The sequence below is a fragment of the Delphinapterus leucas genome, chromosome 14, assembly GCF_059928025.1.
Source record: "Delphinapterus leucas isolate spDelLeu-1000000601 "Yukka" chromosome 14, BTC_Dleu_Yukka2, whole genome shotgun sequence".
Taxonomy (NCBI): domain Eukaryota; kingdom Metazoa; phylum Chordata; class Mammalia; order Artiodactyla; family Monodontidae; genus Delphinapterus; species Delphinapterus leucas.
In genome coordinates this window covers 19263668-19284538 of record NC_143142.1, presented here as the reverse complement: position 1 = coordinate 19284538, position 20871 = coordinate 19263668, and the positions used below count along the sequence as shown (strand labels likewise).

At 40.6% G+C, this 20871-nt stretch overlaps 1 protein-coding gene across 6 annotated transcripts in view; it reads right to left on the bottom strand.

The window, feature by feature from the left end:
- Positions 1-20871, bottom strand: part of GRK3 (G protein-coupled receptor kinase 3) — a 145953-nt gene that overhangs the window by 114236 nt on the left and 10846 nt on the right. For 5 of the 6 annotated variants that reach the window (XM_022550787.3, XM_022550784.2, XM_089894625.1 and 2 more), the window contains one exon: positions 8272-8348. The exons of the other annotated variant lie outside the window; for it this stretch is intronic. In XM_022550787.3, the coding sequence (XP_022406495.1) occupies positions 8272-8348 (77 nt within the window). Of the gene's footprint in view, positions 1-8271; positions 8349-20871 lie in introns of those variants that run through there. 6 annotated transcript variants of the gene reach the window in all.

The window sequence follows — 20871 nt, the reverse complement described above, 5'->3', positions numbered from 1 at the left end:
TGGAAACTGGCAATTAAAAACAAAGAAGTTAAGCATTGATCCTGCTCTATTAGTCTTCTATTGCTGTGTAACAAATATCCACAAACTCAGTGACTTAAAAACACCACTAATAAATACCTCCTAGTTCTGGAGGTCAGAACTAGGCTCTGCTGGGTTTTCTGCTTAGGGGCTCACAAAGCCAGAATCAAGGTGCTGGCAACCTGGGTTCTTATCTAGAGGTTCCAGGGAGGAATCTGCTCCCAAACTCATTCATGTTACTGGCAGAATGCAGTTCCGATGGCTGTAGCACTGAGGTCCCTGTTCCCTTGCTGCCTGCCAAGGAGGAGGGGTCACCCTCAGCTCCTAGACAACACTCACAATCCTTCTCATGGGGCCCCCTCCACCTGAAAAGTCGGCAAGGGTGCGTCCCACCTTTCTCCTGCTTCAATCTGTATGACTTCTGCTGCCGGCCTGAGGACATTCTCTGCTTTTAAAGGGCTGGTGTGAGCAAATTCAGCCCACCCAGAACACAACCTTAATTATATCTGCAAAATCTCTTTCAGCGGGTTACCCCTGGGAGCAACACCTGGAGGCTTTTAAAAGTCATGGGAGGGGCTTCCCTGGTGGCGCAGTGGTTGAGAATCTGCCTGCCAATGCAGGGGACACGGGTTCGAGCCCTGGTCTGGGAAGATCCCGCATGCCGCGGAGCAACTAGGCCCGTGAGCCACAACTACTGAGCCTGCGCGTCTGGAGCCTGTGCTCTGCAACAAGAGAGGCCGCGCACCGCGATGAAGAGTGGCCCCCGCTCTACGCAACTAGAGAAAGCCCTCGCACAGAAACAAAGACCCAACACAGCCATAAATAAATAAGTAAATAAATAAATAAATAAATGTCATGAGAGACATCGTAGAAATCTGCCAACCGCACCTGACTGTCTTTATAGGCAAATATATAGCTCAAGTGGATGAGTAAAAGCAGGCAACGTGGAAGGAATGGCATGATTAGCAAACTCACCGCTTCGTAACTTCCTAATAAAATAATCGATTTATGCAGAGATCATCAGTGAAAATGAAACGAATGGCAGATGACAGCTGAATGAGGAGCTGGAGAGCTGACCGCACCTGAGCCCACTTTAGAGAAGTGACGGCAGAGCGGCACCTACGTGTCACGTGCCTCTTGCTACAATGTCCGAACCTAACATGCTAATCCAGCTGTTGGAGCTGGCTTTCAGTTCACGGGAAATTTAGGAAGCAGAAGTGCAATTTAAATGACACCACGAGAAAGCAAACAGAGAAATCCAGAATGTGGAACACTACAATACAGCCGGCCCAGTTTCTTCAATACGTCAATTACCTGGGGGTGGGGGTGGGGTGGGGGACTGTTCTAGATTAATGGGATGTTATTACCAATTACAATACAAGAACAATATTTGGATCCTGATTCAAAAAACACAAGAGTAAAAGGACATTTTTAAATTAATCAGAAAAACCTGAATACGGACTCAGTATTAAAGTAACAATCATCATTTTCATTGGCTGGGATAAAGGTATTAAGGTTGTATGAGAAAACATTCAGATTTTTTTAGAGATGCACATAGGGCTGAATTTCTATGAGGGGTTTGCTAATTGCTTTAAAATATTCAGGCAACCACAAAAAGAGGGGATGGACAAAGCAGGTACACAAAATGTTGAAACATATCGAATCTGGGTGATGCATATGCATGGAGGTTCATTATTCTGGTCCATTTTTACCCAGGACTAAAAATTTTTATAATAAACGATTTCATTTAAGAGATTTCATTCATTGAGCATCTGCTGAGAATCACTGTGTTCAGGGCTTCACATCCATTTCCTGCTGGATCCTCACTACGGCCTTATGAAGTAGGCACCATTTGTATCCCCACTTTTATAGCTAAGAATATGAAACAACGACCAGCGTGGGGTGTAGCTGACAGACCTGCCAATTGCCCGCCACCCCAGCGAAGCCTCAGAGGCCAAGTAAATGAAAGATTTCTACATTTTTCATTTCACAAAGCAGTTTGACAAGTTGGCTGCCGCCCGCATTGGAGGGCAATCCCCCAAACCATGCGCCAACCGCAGCATGGGGGATGCCGGAAGGTTCGGAAGGAGACAAAAGGAGGAGCCAGGTAGAGGGTGAAAGAGAAACAGAGGGACCACAGAAAAGCAACAAGGTGGAAACACAGGGAGACAGTCACAGAAAGGGGCAGAGGGAAGAGATGGGGAGACACTGGGGAAGAGGGGTGTGCTTGAAGGAGGACGTCACAGACCTATAGAGTCAGACAAAGCTACTGCAACCCTGGTCCACCTTCCACTCTGCCCCACCCGTCACACCAGCCAGAAAACGGGAACGCCTCGGAGCAAAGGAGGGACCAGACACATTCACTGTAGAGCTCTGTCCACGTGTAATTACAGATCCGTGTCAGGCACCATTACCTTGTCCTCGCTCCTCATCCCCCAGCCCCCATCCTGTGACCTTCTCCCAAGTCAGCTCGCCAGCTCCAAGCTCAGAGTGGGGAGGAAGGGAAGGAGGAGTTATTTATTTATCTAAACCATGTTTCAGTTTTTTAACGGCCTAATTGAGATAAAAGTCACAGACCCTCAGTGCCCAGCAAAGCTGTTCTCAGTGGGGGAAAATCTGTGAGGCTGAAGTTAATAGCACCAGGGCCACGTTAATGCCACTAGGGGGCTCAGACCAGAGGCTCCTGGAGGCGGCTTCAGGTGATGGTTTAATCACAACAGAAAAAACAGGTCTGGGGCTTGCACGTGTGACTGGGGCAGGGGGAGTGGGGATGGCAGACGGGAAAGGGGTTACAGGAGGGAGAGTGGGAAGCAGAAAACACAAAGGAAGACAGAATCCTCAAACAGAATCCTCAATGCATTTCAGAGACTGGAACTAGAGCTGCAGGGGAGGGCAGGCCTGTCACACCCCCCACCCCAGGGCGAGTTAATAACACGGAACCACTTGCTCAAATTACACGTTAAAAAACACCTTCTTCTCCTAGCAGTGTTATTCATGAGAGCCCAAAACTGGAAACAGTTGGCGGATGAATGGATAAATGAAATGTGGCATAGCCATACATGGGAATATTATCAGGTACAGAGAGGCAGGCAGTACTGATACACACGCTACAACGTAGATGAACCCTGAAAACATTATGTTGAGAGAAGCCAGATGCAAAAGACCACGTGTTATATGATGCCTTTGGTTTTTTTTAACATCTTTATTGGAGTATAATTGCTTTACAATGGTGTGTTAGTTTCTGCTGTATAAGAAAGTGAATCAGCTATACATATACATATGTCCCCACATCTCTTCCGTCCTGAATCTCCCTCCCTCCCACCCTCCCTATCCCACCCCTCTAGGTGGTCACAAAGCACCGAGCTGATCTCCCTGTGCTATGCGGCTGCTTCCCACTAGCTATCTAGTTTACATTTGTTAGTGTATATATGTCCATGCCTCTCTCTCACTTTGTCCCAGCTTACCCTTCCCCCTCCCCATGTCCTCAAATCCATTCTCTAGTAGGTCTGTGTCTTTATTCCCGTCTTGCCCCTACGTTCTTCACGACCATTTTTTTAGATTCCATATATATGTGTTAGCATACGGTATTTGTTTTTCTCCTTCTGACTTACTTCACTCTGTATGACAGTCTCTAGGTCCATCCACCTCACTACAAATAACTCAGTTTCATTCCTTTTTATGGCTGAGTAATATTCCATTGTATATATGTGCCACATCTTCTTTATCCATTCATCTGTTGATGGACACTTAGGTTGCTTCCATGTCCTGGCTATTGTAAACAGAGCTGCAATGAACATTTTGGTACATGACTCTTTGTGAATTATGGTTTTCTCAGGGTATATGCCCAGTAGTGGGATTGCTGGGTCATATGGTAGTTCTGTTTGTAGTTTTTTAAGGAACCTCCATACTGTTCTCCATAGTGGCTGTACCAATTCACATTCCCACCAGCAGTGCAAGAGTGTTCCCTTTTCTCCACACCCTCTCCAGCATTTACTGTTTGTAGATTTTTTGATGATGGCCATTCTGACTGGTGTGAGATGATATCTCATTGTAGTTTTGATTTGCATTTCTCTAATGATTAATGATGTTGAGCATTCTTTCATGTGTTTGTTGGCAATCTGTATATCTTCTTTGGAGAAATGTCTATTTAGCTCTTCTGCCCATTTTTGGATTGCGTTGTTTGTTTTTTTGATATTGAGCTGCATGAGTTGCTTGTAAATTTTGGAGATTAATCCTTTGTCAGCTGCTTCATTTGCAAATATTTTCTCCCATTCTGAGGGTTGTCTTTTGGTCTTGTTTATGGTTTCCTTTGCTATGCAAAAGCTTTTAAGTTTCATTAGGGCCCATTTGTTTCCTTTTGTTTTTATTTCTGTTTCTCTAGGGGGTGGGTCAAAAAGGATCTTGCTATGATTTATGTCATAGAGTGTTCTGCCTATGTTTTCCTCTAAGAGTTTGATACTGTTTGGCCTTATATTTAGGTCTTTAATCCATTTTGAGTTTATTTTTATGTATGGTGTTAGGGAGTGTTCTAATTTCATTCTTTTACATGTAGCTGTCCAGTTTTCCCAGCACCACTTACTGAAGAGGCTATCTCTTCTCCACTGTATATTCTTGCCTCCTTTATCAAAGATAAGGTGACCATATGTGTGTGGGTTTATCTCTGAGCTTTCTATCCTGCTCCATTGATCTATATTTCTGTTTTTGTGCCAGTACTATACTGTCTTGATTACTGTAGCTTTGTAGTATACTCTGAAGTCAGGGAGCCTGATTCCTCCAGCTCCGTTTTTCTTTCTCAAGATTGCTTTGGCTATTTGGGGTCTTTTGTGTTTCCATACAAATTGTGAAATTTTTTGTCCTAGTTCTGTGAAAAATGCCAGTGGTAGCTTGATAGGGATTGCACTGAATCTGTAGATTGCTTTGGGTAGTAGAGTCATTTTCACAATGTCGATTCTTCCAATCCAAGAACATGGTATATCTCTCCATCTATCTGCATCATCTTTAATTTCTTTCATCAGTGTCTTATAATTTTCTGCATACAGGTCTTCTGTCTCCTTAGGTAGGTTTATTCCTAGATATTTTATTCTTTTTGTTGCAATGGTAAATGGGAGTGTTTTCTTGATTTCACTTTCAGATTTTTCATCATTAGTGTATAGGAATGCAAGAGATTTCTGCGCATTAATTTTGTATCCTGCTACTTTACCAAATTCACGGATTAGCTCTAGTGGTTTTCTGGTAGCATCTTTAGGGTTCTCTATGTATAGTATCATGTCATCTGCAAACAGTGACAGCTTTACTTCTTCTTTTCCGATTTGGATTCCTTTTATTTCTTTTTCTTCTCTGATTGCTGTGGCTAAAACTTCCAAAACTATGTTGAATAAGAGTGGTGAGAGTGGGCAACAACCTTTTCTTGCTCCTGATCTTAGTGGGTTTCAGTTTTTCACCACTGAGGACGATGCTGGCTGTGGGTTTGTCATATATGGCCTTTATTATGTTGAGGAAAGTTTCCTCTATGCCTACTTTCTGGAGGGTTTTTATCATAAACGGGTGTTGAATTTTGTCAAAAGCTTTCTCTGCATCTATTGAGATGATCATATGGTTTTTCTCCTTCAATTTGTTAATATGGTGTATCACGTTGATTGATTTGTGTATATCGAAGAATCCTTGCATTCCTGGGATAAACCCCACTTGATCATGGTATATGATCCTTTTAATGTGCTGTTGGATTCTGTGTGCTAGTATTTTGTCGAGGATTTTTGTATCTATGTTCATCAGTGATATTGGCCTGTAGTTTTCTTTCTTTGTGACATCTTTGTCTGGTTTTGGTATCAGGGTGATGGTGGTCTCGTAGAATGAGTTTGGGAGTGTTCCTCCCTCTGCTATATTTTGGAAGCGTTTGAGAAGGACAGGTGTTAGCTCTTCTTATGATGCCGTTTATGTGGCGTGTCCAACACAGGCAAATCCACAGAGGCAGAAATTAGATTAGTGGTCCTTAGGGGTTGGGGGGAAGGGGAGAATGGAGAGGGACTGCTGATGGGTGTGGAGTTTCTTTCTGGGGTGTTGAAAATGTTCTGTGATGGGACTTGTTGACAGTCATGCAACTCTGAATGCACGAGAACCCACTGAACTGTATACTCGAAAGGGGTGAATTTTATGCGATCTCAAATATATCTCAACAAAGCTGTAAAACATTTTTAAAAATTTAAGTAACCAATAAAGAACTCCTTTTTTGCCTTCCCTCCCAAAGTTACCGAGTTTCTCAATCTTGTTATCAGGCTAGTTTTATTTTCTGTTTTTCAGTACAAAATCAGAAGCCAAGGAGAGCATTTATATAGATGGCAGGTAATCAAACACCATGAAAGCAACGAGAAGCAGCAATAAAGGATGAGATGAAAGCCAAATCTGTTCCCCCACCAAATCCCGATGCTCAGGATGAAACGTTTCCATGTGGCTAAGGGCTCTCCCCACGTTGTCCTCAGAACGGACGGGCTACTCTTCATCTGCTTCTCCAGAGCACGCCAGCCGCCTTTTGACCACTGTATTTTGTGGGTTATCACAGAAGCCACATCTACAGAAGACTGCCTTCATAGACGGCTACTTTGTGACAAAAAGTGGTTCACAAACTTCCAAAGACTTTCCACACTGGTTTCTGCTTTCCTTGAACAAAGGAGATCACTGTAACTCTTTCTAAAAAAACAAAAAACCTCTCCAGTTTTTACCGGGTGACTTTCTACAGTATTTTACAGTCATGGTTTCCTTTCCAAGAGCCTTTAAAGAATTATCAGAGGAGGAGAACGTCAGATCAGAACAAGTCACTTCATCAACCTGGGTCTACACCTCCTTACCTGTACACGGAAGGGCGACCCAGAATTATCTCTAAGAATATTCAGTCTCAAAGGGATCAGTCAGCCTGTGTCTATGGAAATTTCTTTTTTCTTTTTTGCTGTGCTGTGTAGCATGCGGGAATCTTAGTTCCCTGACCAGGGAGCGAACCCATGCCCCTTGCAGTGGAAGCGCAGAGTCTTAACAACTGGACCGCCAGGAAAGTCCTAGCCTGTGTCTACGAATCATGGAAACAAAACTACATGCAGAAGCAGAGTTCCAGGAAACTTTAGGAAGACTTTAATTTCTTGAAATTTTAACAGAGTAATCCTCTAGTATTAAGTCAATTAAAAAACTCAGACACAGTTCCTCCGCAAACCTTCTCTGAGCAGTTGTGGGAGGCAAACAAGACGCAGAGAGACTTCCTGGTCTCTTGTACTCAGCTATGCGTATTTCACGGAAGAACTCTAGCATGATCTGTTTAGTACATCACTGTGGGCAAGTTAACAACAGAGCCAGATGACAGGCCAAATGATGAATCCTAGCCTCAAGAACAGACGGCTGTTTAGGAAATTTCTGGACAGGGGGAACTGATTTTGGGGAATGGGGATAAAAAAAGCAGGTGGCCAACAGCTCTCATCTAACCCAGCCGACAGTCACCTTTAAAAAAACTGCCGGTCTTTGAGAAGGCAGGTGAGAATGCAGTGTCTCATTTCCTTGTGGGTCTTGAAATTCCCACCAAGGCAATTCCTGTCCAGTCCTAATTTCTCTAGGGCACTAACTGCGGTCACCGCAGAGCACTCCTACACAACCACACATCTGCATAAGCTGAGACCAGCGCTGGCCAGAGGTGGGCATGGGTCCATGGGCTCTGTGTACACAACAGGGGGAGTCCTGGTGACCGGGCTAAGCAGAGCTCCCAAATGGAGCCGCAGGAATAAGGGAAACTGATGTGGAACTGACAAGAGTGAGCAGCAAACAAAACCCACAAACCCGTGAGAACTGATCAAGTAAGCCAGCCCCACACTTTGGGAGCAGACACAAGAGCGGGGTGAGGTTTATGAAGACACATGCCAACCCCCTGTGATCGTGGAACGTACAAGATCAGTGAGAGAAGCTGAGGACCTCAGATGCGGGTCCAAAGAGAGCTTCTTCCTGGTTTCCAAGTACCCAATCCTTTGATTTGGGGAACCTCCCAAACTGTCTTAAAACTTACAGCCAAACTAGTCTGTTTTCCAATAGCTTACTTACAAGAGATATTATTAGGGACATAAGTAATCATTTAGTATCTTATTAATTACATGCAATTTCCTTCATCCCCAGCTTGAGCTATAAAGCATGTAACAGCATTAGGGGCTGCATTTCTACATTACTGTGGCGCCACCCGATACCACGACTGGAATTACAGTTTGCCAAACAAACAAGCAGGCTTACCAATTTTCTGATTAAAAATCTTGTCGAAAGTGATTTCATGTCTCTCCTCGAGATACTTCTGCATCACACTCCGGATACTAAAAGAGAAGAGTGACATGTTTTTAACAATGACAGCCTCCATCCCTAGAATGGAAGATACATGGATGTCTTCATTCAAGGATATTGGCTTGATGAACTTGATTTTGGTATTCTTTTCACAATGTACGTGTATATCACATCATCACATTGTATACTTTAAATGTAAATAATTTCATTTGTCAGTTATACCTCAATAAAAAATATGCCCAAAAGAAGGATACTGGCTTGACGAGAGATGCCTCTTACTGACACCCACGATTGCATAAACAGCTGACTAAATTTAAAGCTGGGAACACCACAGCTCCAGCTAGTACCCTCTTCCCATGACTCAGGGCCAACCTTACATGTAGAGACTTGACTATGAAAAATAACTTAAGGACTTTGGGGAAGCTTTCCCTCAACACCACTACTTTACAAAAATATTAAAAGCGTACACACACACGACAAATTCTGCTAAATCGATGAATGAGTTTCTTTCTAAAGCAAAAGCAAATGTTCCCTGGATATATTAATATTCAAAAAAATCACACTTCTATACATCAATGATAAGGCACGATAAAACATAATTAGAAGGAAGATTTCACTTATACCAGAATAAGAAACATCAAATGCCTTGAAATAAATCTTTCAAAATATGTGCAGGAATGTTACAGGGAAAAATTACAAACTGTACTGAGAGACAGTAAAGAAGATCTTAATACATGGAAAGATAGACCACAGTTAGGAATGGAAAGATTTAATACTGCAGAAACTCAAAGTCTACCCAGATTCATCTATAAACTCAATACAATTCCCATCAATATTCCAATAGGATTTTTCATAGAACACGGAAACAGATAAGCTCTTTATGAAGTGTATGCAAAACAACACAGGCTCAAGAATAGCTGAGACATTTCTGAAGAAAAAGAATGATGATAAAAGGGCTTATTAAGAAGCTAAAGTAATTAAGACAGGATAAACAAACTGACCAAGGAAATGGAACAAAAGCATATAAACTGACCCACACATACATGGAACCTTGATACATAATAGAAGTGGCAAAGCAGAAAAATGGGGAAAGGAGGGATTATTCAATAAGTGAACCCCCAAAGCGATTATCCAAATGGGAAAAGTAGAACTTAAATCTCTATCATCCAATGATGGGCAACAATCTGGCATTATCCCTTCCTTTTTTTCCTTTTTGAAACTAACTGAGGTATAATTTACGTGTAATTAAATGCACATTTAAGTGTACTGTTAAATGAGTTTTTCACATATAATACTCTTCTAATCAAGATATCAAATATTTCTATCACCCCAAAAGATGCTCCTTTGCAATCACTCTCCCCAAATTCTAGATCTGAGCAACTACTGATCTCCTTTCTGTTAATAAAGATGACTTGCTGTAGTTCTAGAATTTTATATAAATAATACAATATGTTGTCTTTTGTGTTTGGTTTCTCTCCCTCGGCATAAACAAGCTTCATCCGTATTGTTGTGTGCATAAGTATTCAGTTCCTTCTTATTGCCAAGTAGTATGTCACTGTATGAGTATTCTACCATTTGTTTATCTGTTCATCTGTTGATAGACATTTGCATTGTTTCCAGTTTGGGGCTATTACAAATAAAGCTGCTTTAAACATCTGTGTATACGTCTTTTTATGGGCATGTGTTTTCATTTTTCATGGGTAAATATCTAGAAGCGAAACTGTTGGTCATATGGTGAGTTATATTGAACATTATGAGAAACTGCTGAACCATATTCAAAAGTGGGTGTAGGATTTTACATTCCCACCAACAATATATGATAGCTCTAGCTGCCAATACTTCGGTTGTCAATATTTTTACTTCTAGCCACTCTGTTGGGTGTGTAGTAGTATTTCATTTTGATTTGTACTTTAATTTGCATTTCCCTAATGAATAATATTTTCTCCCACTCTGCACCTTGCCTCTTCATTTCCTTCATGAAGTCCTTCTAAAAGAACAAGTGTTTAGTTAATGAGTTCCAATGTGCTGATTATTTCTTTGGTAGATGGTCTGTGCTAAGAAATCTCTCACATCCCAAGGTCATGAAGATTTTAACCTATATTTTCCCTTAGAAATTTTAAAGTTTAGATTTTGTTTAGGTCTAAGATCCATTTGTTATTTTTGAGTACGATGCAAGGTAAGAACCAAGGTTCTTTTTCTCCTTATAATACCTAATCGTTCTGGTATCATTTGTTGAAAAAACTATCCCTTCTCCATTGAATTTTCTTGGCATCTTTGTTGATTCAACACTAAATATGTGTAGGTCTATCTTTGGACTATCCTGTTGCATTGATCTATATGTCTACCCTTACAAAAATACTGTATTATCTTGATTGCTTTAGGCTTAGTAAGTCTTGAAATCAGGAGGTTTAGTAACCTAAGCATTCCAACTTTGTTTTATTGCTTTTGGTTTTGTTTTTTGTTTATTTTTTGGCTATCCTAGGTTCACTGTATATAAGTTTTGGAAATTTCTTCCCAGAAAAAGCCTGCTGAGGCTCTGATGGGGATTTTGTTGAATCTACAGATCAACTTGGGGGAAATCAACCTCAATAATACTAAGGGTACTATGCATAAATATGACATATTTCTCCACTTATCTAAGCTTCTATAATTTCTCTTATTACTATTTCATAGCTTTCAGTGCAGAAGTCTTGTTCTTTTCTTATAATAGCTTTCTCTGGTTTTGGTATCAAGATAATATGATTCATAAAATGAGAGGAGAATTATTCCTTTATTTAATTTTTCTGAAAGAGTTGGTGTAAGACAGTATTAATTCTTCAAATGTTTGATAGAACTCATCAGTGAAGCCATCTGAGCCTGGAATTTTCTTTGTGGGAAGGTTTTAAATCACAAATTCCATTTCTTTCATAGATATAGATAGGGCTCTTCATATTTTCTATTCCTTCTTGTACTGGTAACTTGTATCTTTTAAGGAATTTGTCCAGTTCATCCAGTCTGTCAAATTACTGAAATTTGATCATATTTCTTTATTGCCCTTTTAATGTCCGTAAGATTTAGTGACAGCTCTTCATTCATTCTTTATACTGTTAAACTGTGTTTTCCTTTTGTTTTCCCTTGATCAATCTAAGCAGACGTTTATCAACTGTACTGATCTTTAGTTTTTGTTTCATTCATTTTCTTCTATTATTTATATTTCATTGATTTCCACTCTGTTATTTAAATGCTTACAACTTACATGTGGGATTAATTTGCTACTTTTCTAATTTCTTAAAAAGTCTGATCACTGAATTTAAACATTTCTAATATAATCATTTAAAGTTGTAAAATTTCCTCTGGGCATTGACTTAACTGTACCTCACAGATATTAATAGTCTGTTTTCATGTTCATTCAATTCAAATTATTGTCTAATTTCTCTTGATATTTTTTTCCTTGAACTGTAAGTTATTTATAACTGAGTTGATTCATTTCCAGATATATGGAGATGTCCAGATATCCTTCTGTTATTGAATTTTGGTTTAATTCTGCTCTTCAAAAAGCACTGGAGAGAATTAAAAGACAAGCCACAGACCGAGAGGAAACGCTGGCAAATCATGTATCTGATTGAGGAATTGTATCCAGCATATATAAAGGATTTTCAAAGCTGATGAATAACAAAACAAAAAACCCTCTTAAAAAAATGGGCAAATGATGCATACAGACACTTCACCAAGGAAGATACGTGGATGGCAAAGAATCATACGAAGAGATTCTCGACAACATTAGTCATTAGGAAAAGGCAAATTAAAATCACAATGAGATATTACTACACTCCTATTAGAGTAGCTAAAATTTGAAAAGACTGACCGTATCACACATTGGCAAAGACGTGGAATAACCAGAATCCTCATACACTGCAAGTGGGAATGTAAAACGAAACAAACACTTTGGAAAACAATTGGGCAGTTTCGTAATAAGTTAAACACAAACCACGATAAAATCCCATCAATTCCACTTCTAGGTATTTACCCCGGGGAAATGAAAGCATACACCCATACAAAGACTTGCACATGAATGTTCTCAGCAGCTTCACTCGTGAGGATCAAAAGCTGGAAACAACCCAAGTGCCCCCAACAGGTGAACAAATGGATAAAAACGAGTGGGTATCCATGTAATATAATAATATTCAACAATGAAAAGGAATACATCACTGATATAACATGGGTGGATCTCAAAAAAATTATTCTGGGTAAAAGGAGCCAGATTTAAAAAAAAAAAAAAAAAAAGAGTACATATTGTTTGATAACAAAGAGGCAAGAGCAAACTTTTGGAAATGATATATACAGTAAAATTAAAAATATATGTATTGATATTTGGTCTCTGTCCTGCTTCTTGGCACAGAGCTCCTAAAACCGGTGGAATTTCCTGAGTGACAGGAATGTCTTATTCATAAGGAGCCCTTTTCACCCATACCTGAGTTTATGCTAATGAGGTGACTTGGAAAAGCCCTAGATAACTTCAGGATAGGAGTGATTGCCAGAGGAACCAATCATGTGATTAGACGATTGGAACTTTCAGCCCTACCACTTGATTTCCAGGAGGCTAGAGACTCAGTTCAATTACTAACAGCCAATGATTTAATCAATGGGGCCCGTGTAATGAAACTTGAATGAGAACTCTAGAACGATGAGGTCTGGAGAGCTTCCAGGTTGATGAACCCGTCAGTGTGCTGGGAGGGTGGCACTCCTGAAGAGGGTGTGGAAGCTCTGTACTCCACTTCTTCCCATGAGACCTTGCCCTACGTAACAACCACTTTGCAGTTCCTGGGATGTACCCTTTACGGTAAAAATAATCATAGGCGTAGGACTTTCTTGAGTTCTGTGAGTTGTTCTAGTGAAATCTCAAACCTAAGAAGGTCATGGGAAACCCAAAATGTGTAGTCAGTTAGGCAGAAATGCAGGTAGACCTTAGACACATATTGCAGCTGGCATCTGGGGGCAGTCTTGAAATATGTGTAGTTTATTTTACATGAATTACATCAATAAAGCTGGAGATATTATTATCATCATCATACCACAAGGATGCAATCAGCAAAATCCTGGGTGTGGGAAACTCTACACAACAGATGACCCAGTTTCTTCAACAAAAAATTTCAAGAGGGAAAATGATAGGGAACCTATAGTTCAAAAAAGACTTGAAAGAAATAACAATCAGGTGTAACATACGAACCATATTTAAAACTCAATTCAAGTAAAAAAAAATTCTTGTAAAAAAACTGAAGAAATGTGAATACAGATTGAATATTTTATGATATTAAGCAAGTATCACTTTTTTAGCAGTAGCAATGTGTTATGCTTATGTTGGGTATTTTAGGAGCTCTTATCTTTTAGAAATACAGAAATATTTACAGATGAAATGATATATACCATGTCTAGGTATGCTTCAAAATAACCTAAAGGAAACAATGTATGGATGAAACAAGATTGGTTACGTGTTGATTATTGATAAAGCTGAGTGGTGGCGACAAATTTATTGTATGATTCTCTCCTGTACCTGTTTGAAATTTTCATTACAGAAAGTTTAAAAAAATCAAAATATGGCCTCCAGATTCCTGGACCATTACTTTACACACCTCATCAAAATAAGCATATATACTTACTATGTATAATACTATACCGATTGGGGGCATAATGGTTTTTTTTTTATTTAATACCAACTGGTTGGTGATATACCAACCCTACCTGTCATGACCTACTGGGGTTCTGCTACATAAATGCAAGGTAAGTATAATAAATATTGTATCATAATTTAAAAAATTTTTCTACTACTAAAGTAGTTTAAAGAGCAGATATCTGCTCTCTACTGGCCAAAGGATGACTGTGGATACCTCCCATTATTAAAAGTCTCTACATTCTATGTGAAGTTTAATTCTGTTCTATTCTGATGTCCAAAGTAAAATGCGTCTAAACAGATATTTCAAATAATATGTGACACATCACCTAAAAAAACTAATCACACATAAGGCAGTTGTGAAGATTAAGCAAGATGGCTTTGTTAGAAGCACTGCCTAAATAAGAGCTGCTATCGTTACGACCGTCAAGAAACCCAAAAGGCAGGCTTTTAAGATAGGATAACTAAGCAATCATACCAAGATTCAACTCCCCCAAAAGGAGTTTTCATACTGTCAGCTCTTCCCAAGGTTCCTCGGTTCACCAGATCTTTGGCAGAAAAGTCTTGTATGCAATTTGCATAGCATTAAACAACAGCGCGTGAGACGATCTATATTCAGGAGACCACAGCCCAATTAAGCTAAATGTGAATTCCTTTGTGTTTTTTCCTCCAATATTTTGAAAATCCACATCCTGTTTTTAATACCTTTTCTTTTGCAATATATTACCTAATATTAAAGTGACACTAAACATAATTGAACTTCGCTGGCAAAAAAAAAAAAAAAAAAAGAACCACACCATCAATACAAAAGTTACCCCTGAACAGATACAATATGAAGGATGAACAAAGTTATGGGTTCATCAAGTTTACCTAATCAGAGTTATCAGGGACGGTGATCTAAACCGTCCCTTCAAATTGGTTGCAATAATCATTTTTGAATCCATTTATCTTTCTCTCAAAATACGTCTGCATCAGCAACAATAGAGAAGCAGCTTCATTTGATGGCTACCTTGCTGTCTGTGTGGAATAAGCATCAGAGGATGGGAAAACTGGAGCCAAGGAGAGTCCGTAGGAGGGCCGGGAGCATCCTCCTTGCTCCTGAGAGCCATTTTTCATGGAATTCTCTCATTTAAAAGATCCCAAGGCATAGCAGCACTATTTACAATAGCCAAGGCATGGAAACAACCTAAGTTTCCAGCAAAAGATGAATGGGTAAAGAAGATGTGGTATATATATATATATATATATATATATATATATATATATATATATACACAATGGAATATCACTCAGCCATAAAAAAGAATGAAATAATGCCATTTGCAGAAACATGGATGGACCTAGAGATTATCATACTAGGAGAAGTCAGTCAGACAGAGAAAGGCAAATACCGTATGATACCACTTATATGTGAAATCTAAAATATGACACAAATGAACTTATCTACAAAACAGAAACAGACTCACAGACAGAGAACAGGCTTGTGGTTGCCAAGGGGGAAGGGGAGAGGGGGAGGGATGGATTGGGAGTTTGGGATTAGCAGATGCAAGCTATTATATAGAGAATGGATAAACAACAAGGTCCTACTGTACAGCACAGGGAACTAGACTCAATATACTGCGATAAACCGTAATGGAAAAGAACGTGAAAGAGAATGCATATGTATGTATAACTGAGTCACTTTTCTGTACAGCAGAAATTAACACAACACTGTAAATCAACTATACTTCAATAAAATAAATTTTTAAAAAAAGATCCCAAGGGCCTCACATTTTGCCCAATGTCCAAACTCCCTGGCACGTTATGGGGAGCATTTCCAAAGAGGCCCCAGGCCACCTCATCAACCATATCTTCCCTCTGTCCTCACTCGGTAGCCACGCAGGATTTCTTCACTGCTCTGTAGTTCTGTAAATGCCATTCCCACTAATGCCTCTCCTCACGTGAAAACCTGCTCAGCCTCCAGGATCCAGGTCAGGGTCACTGGCCTCCGCCAACCCCTACAGAGGCAAGCCCTCTTACTTCGGTTTCCACTGCATGTCAGATGGCACCATTGTATCATTTCCCACAGTGTATTGTAAACATACACACCTTCGTATCCATCGCCTGTTCACTTAATCATTCATTCAAGATAGGAAGTGTCTCCTTTCCACGAGCCAGGCACATTGCATGACACTCAGAATACACAGTGGGTCCACCCGGTCTCTGCCCTGAAGGGGGCCATGACTAGAGGGGTGACAGTGGAGTAAGCAGGGAGTCCCAACGCAGTGTCACAGGTACGTGTCAACAGGGGCAATCACAGGGGCCTACAGAGTCTAGTGCAACACAGCTGAACCCCAGATCCCAAGGGGCCCCTGGCAAAGATGAGGTGACAGAGAAAGCAACGGGACCACTCGTGCAGCATCTGCTAAGCCATGCCAGCCTGCACCAAATAATTGAAGGAAACGGACAAAGGACAGCAGCAGGTTAAAAAAAAAACACACAGAGAAAACTGCCAGACAACATACAGCCTCCACTTTTGGACTCACTTATTTTTCTAACTACGCGAGAATACCTAAATTACCGCCCTTGAGATTAATGGCCAGATTTTCATGGCTTTTTTTTTTCAAAGCAAACACTTCAGGACTTCCCTGGCGGTCCAGTGGTAAAGACTCTGCGCTTCTACTGCAGGGGGCTCGGGTTCGATCCCTGGTCCGGGAACTAAGATCCCACGTGCCTTGCAGTGTGGCCAAAAAATAAATAAATATATAAAGCAAACACTTCCTTTCCAAGGACTGACAGATGACATTTTGTTTCTACAACTGGCAAAAATGCTGACTTGGATACAATTGCTGAGCTTCCTTGTCTCCCTCCCACAGTTCTTCCCTAAGACAATGTGAACCAGGCCAGAACCTCAGAGAACAAGCACTCTCTAGGCAAACAGATTTACAAAGTAAAACTTGTTCCGTATAAGATCATCCAATGGAATTTTTCAACTACTCATCTTTTAATTTGGTACGTGATACCACTTATCACACGAGAACTCTTCATCTGTGTCATGTATTCATTCATTTTCTCCTTTATGGTTTCCAGGTTTGGGGTTCACCTGGGACAGCCCTTTATATCCCAGAGTAATAAAAATATATTCTCTCATGTTTTTCTATTTTTAATATTTTGATGATCATCCCATCAGAGCTCAGGAATTTATTTTTTTTTAACTCAGGAATTTATTTTTTTACAATGTGGAGGGGTTATGACTTTACCTGATGGCCAGCTATCATGCACAATCCCTTCCTTCCCCAACACACTCAAAATGCTCACTTTTGCTCATAAGCCAAATTCAAATTCTACTATATAGATGAATATAAATATGCATACACAGGAGATTTTTGCATGCTCTGCCACTTGTGTGTCTTATGTGCCTGAAACAAGACTTATGTGTCTGTGCCTGTAACAAGACCACACCGTTTTAATTCCTATAGCAATGTTTTATATTCAGTGTTTAACTTTTTCAAAATTTTATTGGTTATTTTTGCCCTTTTTTCTCTTCTAGATGAATGAGGATCAGCTTATCACATTCTTTAAAATTCTCACGTGGATTCTGATTGGGATAGGTTCATTTGAAGAGAACTGACATCTTTTCAATACTGAGTCTTCCTGTCTAGAAATATCTTGTAACTCTCCCATTTATCCAGATTTGTTTTGACTTCTCTTAAAGTTTTGTTTTTCTTCATACCAGTCTTATTGGTAATTTGTTGGTGAGGTCTGGTTTAGAGCAACACATTAGAAAACACTTCTTTTAAAGAAATTATTTTGAGGGCTTCCCTGGTGGCGCAGTGGTTGGGAGTCCGCCTGCCGATGCAAGGGACACAGGTTCATGCCCCGGTCCGGGAAGATCCCACGTGCCGTGGAGCGGCTGGGCCCGTGAGCCATGGCCGCTGGGCCTGCGCGTCCGCAGCCTGTGCTCCGCAACGGGAGGGGCCCCGGCAGTGAGAGGCCCGCGTACCGCAAAAAAGGAAAGAAAAGAAAAGAAAAGGAAAGGAAAGGAAAGGAAAGGAAAGGGAAGGAAGGAAGGAAGGAAGGAAGGAAGGAAGGAAGGAAGGAAGGAAGAAAGAAACTATTTTGAAATGTTTTGACAAGTTAATAGTCACACAATTTAAAAACAGAGAGTTGTTAAAGTAACCTCAGTGAGAGAGAATTACATTGCAGAGTCTCATCAGGCATGGAAAGTATGCTTACAGGATAGATCATCTTCAATAGCATGCTAAACGTCAACATCAGAGCTATGATTTAATAGACATTCATGACCGAATGAGGCTCAGTGAAGTCTTCCATACTCAGTGAGTAAATGGATACAGTTTTCTAAAGTTTCACGGCTTAATATGCTTTCTCTCTTGGATAATCTTTTTCCATCTTTTTTTTTTTTTTTCCTCATCCCTCGATGAGAAGTCTTCCAGTCAAAAGGTTGTAAATCTGTCCACACGACTTGGAGGAGTCAGAACTCTGGTTGCAAATGCATTTATTACAACTCTATCCATATCTTTGCAATCCGTGTCACAGAGGCTCTCTTTCAGTCATCTAATGCAGTTTCCAAAAAGCACATCAGCCTTCCTTCAGTCTGTTATTTGAGATGCTGGACGTTCTGTATCTCCATACGATGTGTCACAGGAATTTATATCCTAAGTCACCAGTGCTGGTTACACGTGACATTGGGACAACAGCGAGGTTATCGTCAGCCCTACCCGAAGACAGCCTTGATCCTCACACAAAGCGATCTTCTCTATTGGTTTTAAAAATTCTTGTAAAATTTTTCAAACATGCAAAAAGTAGGGCTTCCCTGGTGGCACAGTGGTTGAGAGTCCGCCTGCCGATGCAGGGGACATGGGTTCGTGCCCAGGTCCAGGAAGATTCCACATGCCGCGAAGCGGCTGGGCCCGTGAGCCACGGCTGCTGAGCCTGCGCGTCCGGAGCCTGTGCTCCGCAACGGGAGAGGCCACAACAGTGAGAGGCCCGCGTACCGCCAAAAAAAACCATGCAAAAAGTAGAAAATGGTAGAATGAATGCCCATAACCCGTCAATCAACACCTCAGGAACAGTTATCAAGATTTTAGTCTGCTACTTTCATCCTCCCCTTCACTTCTCCTCCGTTTTTTTAAAGCAAATCTCAGACTACATGTTGTTTTACCTTTACTACTTCCATCTGCATTTCTAAAAACTATGGACATTTTCCTTCCAATAAGCATGATCCGTTATCACTTCCCAACCCCACCCTGGAAGTAACAATAAATCCTGAAGATCTAATACCCATTTCCTAAACCAAATTTCCAGGATTCTCTCAGAGGTGTCTTTCATATAGTTGGGTTTGAATCAAGATCAAATCAAGATCCACACATTCATTTGATGATTATATCTCTGAAATCTGTTTTACTCTCGAGCACCCGTCCATCCCCACCACCCACTTTTTATCTTCATGCCAGTGACTTACTGAGGAAACCAGGACCGCAGTCCTGGAGGATAGCCCCCATTCTGGATTTGCCTGTTTGCTTCCTCATAAGGTCACTCAATCTGTTCTTCTACCTCCATGTGTCCTGTGAGCTGAAAGTCAGCTCTGAGCTTGACTTTCATGCAAGTCCACCTTTGGGGGCAGGAATACTCACTACATAAGTCTTCATATTGCCTCATACAAGGAGACGCATTTATTTCTCCTCAGCGTTGGGGAGGGGGAAGTTCCCCCCTCCCCTTCTTGAGTTCCTCAGGCAGGTCTAATAATTAAATGGACACAAGACAGAGTAACAGGAGAAAAAACAAATTTAATTCATAGGTACAGAAGTCTCACAGAAATAGGACCTAAAGAAAGGACCAAAGCAGGTGGCTTTTATACTTCTTAGACAAAGAAACAATAAATCTGTGAAGAACTGACAAGACAAAGACATTTGGGCTTGGGGTCGTAAATTAGTGAAGAATAACAAGGTTTATTTACACAGCCTTTTCAGCCCGCTGGAATTTGCCATCTCTGGTGATAAGGATGTCTCTCTACCTCCTGGGGTGGGGAGGGTACCTTTCACATGGGAGATTTATTTCCTGCTTTCTGGAGACAAAGGAGGGTCAAAGTGTTCTTCTTCCATTGGTTGTTTCTTAAGTAACCTTAATTCAAAATAATCAGTATGCCACTTTGGCCTATTTTGGGGTCGGCCTGTCCTGAGCCCCAACGTTAGTGATGTGAAAATTCAGATGGTGAGAGTCTGACCTCTCCATTTAAAATTCCCCCATCTACCTTTCATTTAGTGGTTTCATACACTGATGATCTTTACCTAAATCAATACTTTCAGTAAACGTTGCAAAACGATGATTTCTTTTTCTAATTCCGTCATTCCTTCTGATTTGCTGCTATTCTTCTGTAAAGATGAATCTCCCATGACCAACTAGGGAGTTCTGGTTACCTTAAAATGTAGTTCGTACTGAAAGGTAAGATAAATGCTTAATTCTTTACCTTTTTCATTGCCGCTTTCCAGAGACAGAGTTGGTGCTCCAGTTTCACTGCCAGTAGTGATCAATAAGGCGTTTTACCTGGGGAATTTCTTTTTCGGGGAGAGCAGGTGAAGACGTTGAGTTGTGGATTGGGTCACTAAAGTGTCTCTGACAAACAGAACCCCACCCCAATGTGAGCTCAACGACCTTTCTGTATGAAGGTTTAATAGGCAACCTGCTTCATTAATTTTCTACCACAATTTAGAAGGTACCACTAACGAGATTAATAAATGTAACATAAAAAAATCCTTAAAGCATCTAGAGTAACTGACAAGTATGTTCAAGCCAAAGATCCCCATTTACCTACAGACAGGGAGAGACGTGAGTTTTAATTTTGCTTTTGAAATAAGAGCGCATCTGAAATTACAAAAGTGTGTCTGAGGTAGGAAAATAATGAAAGTATC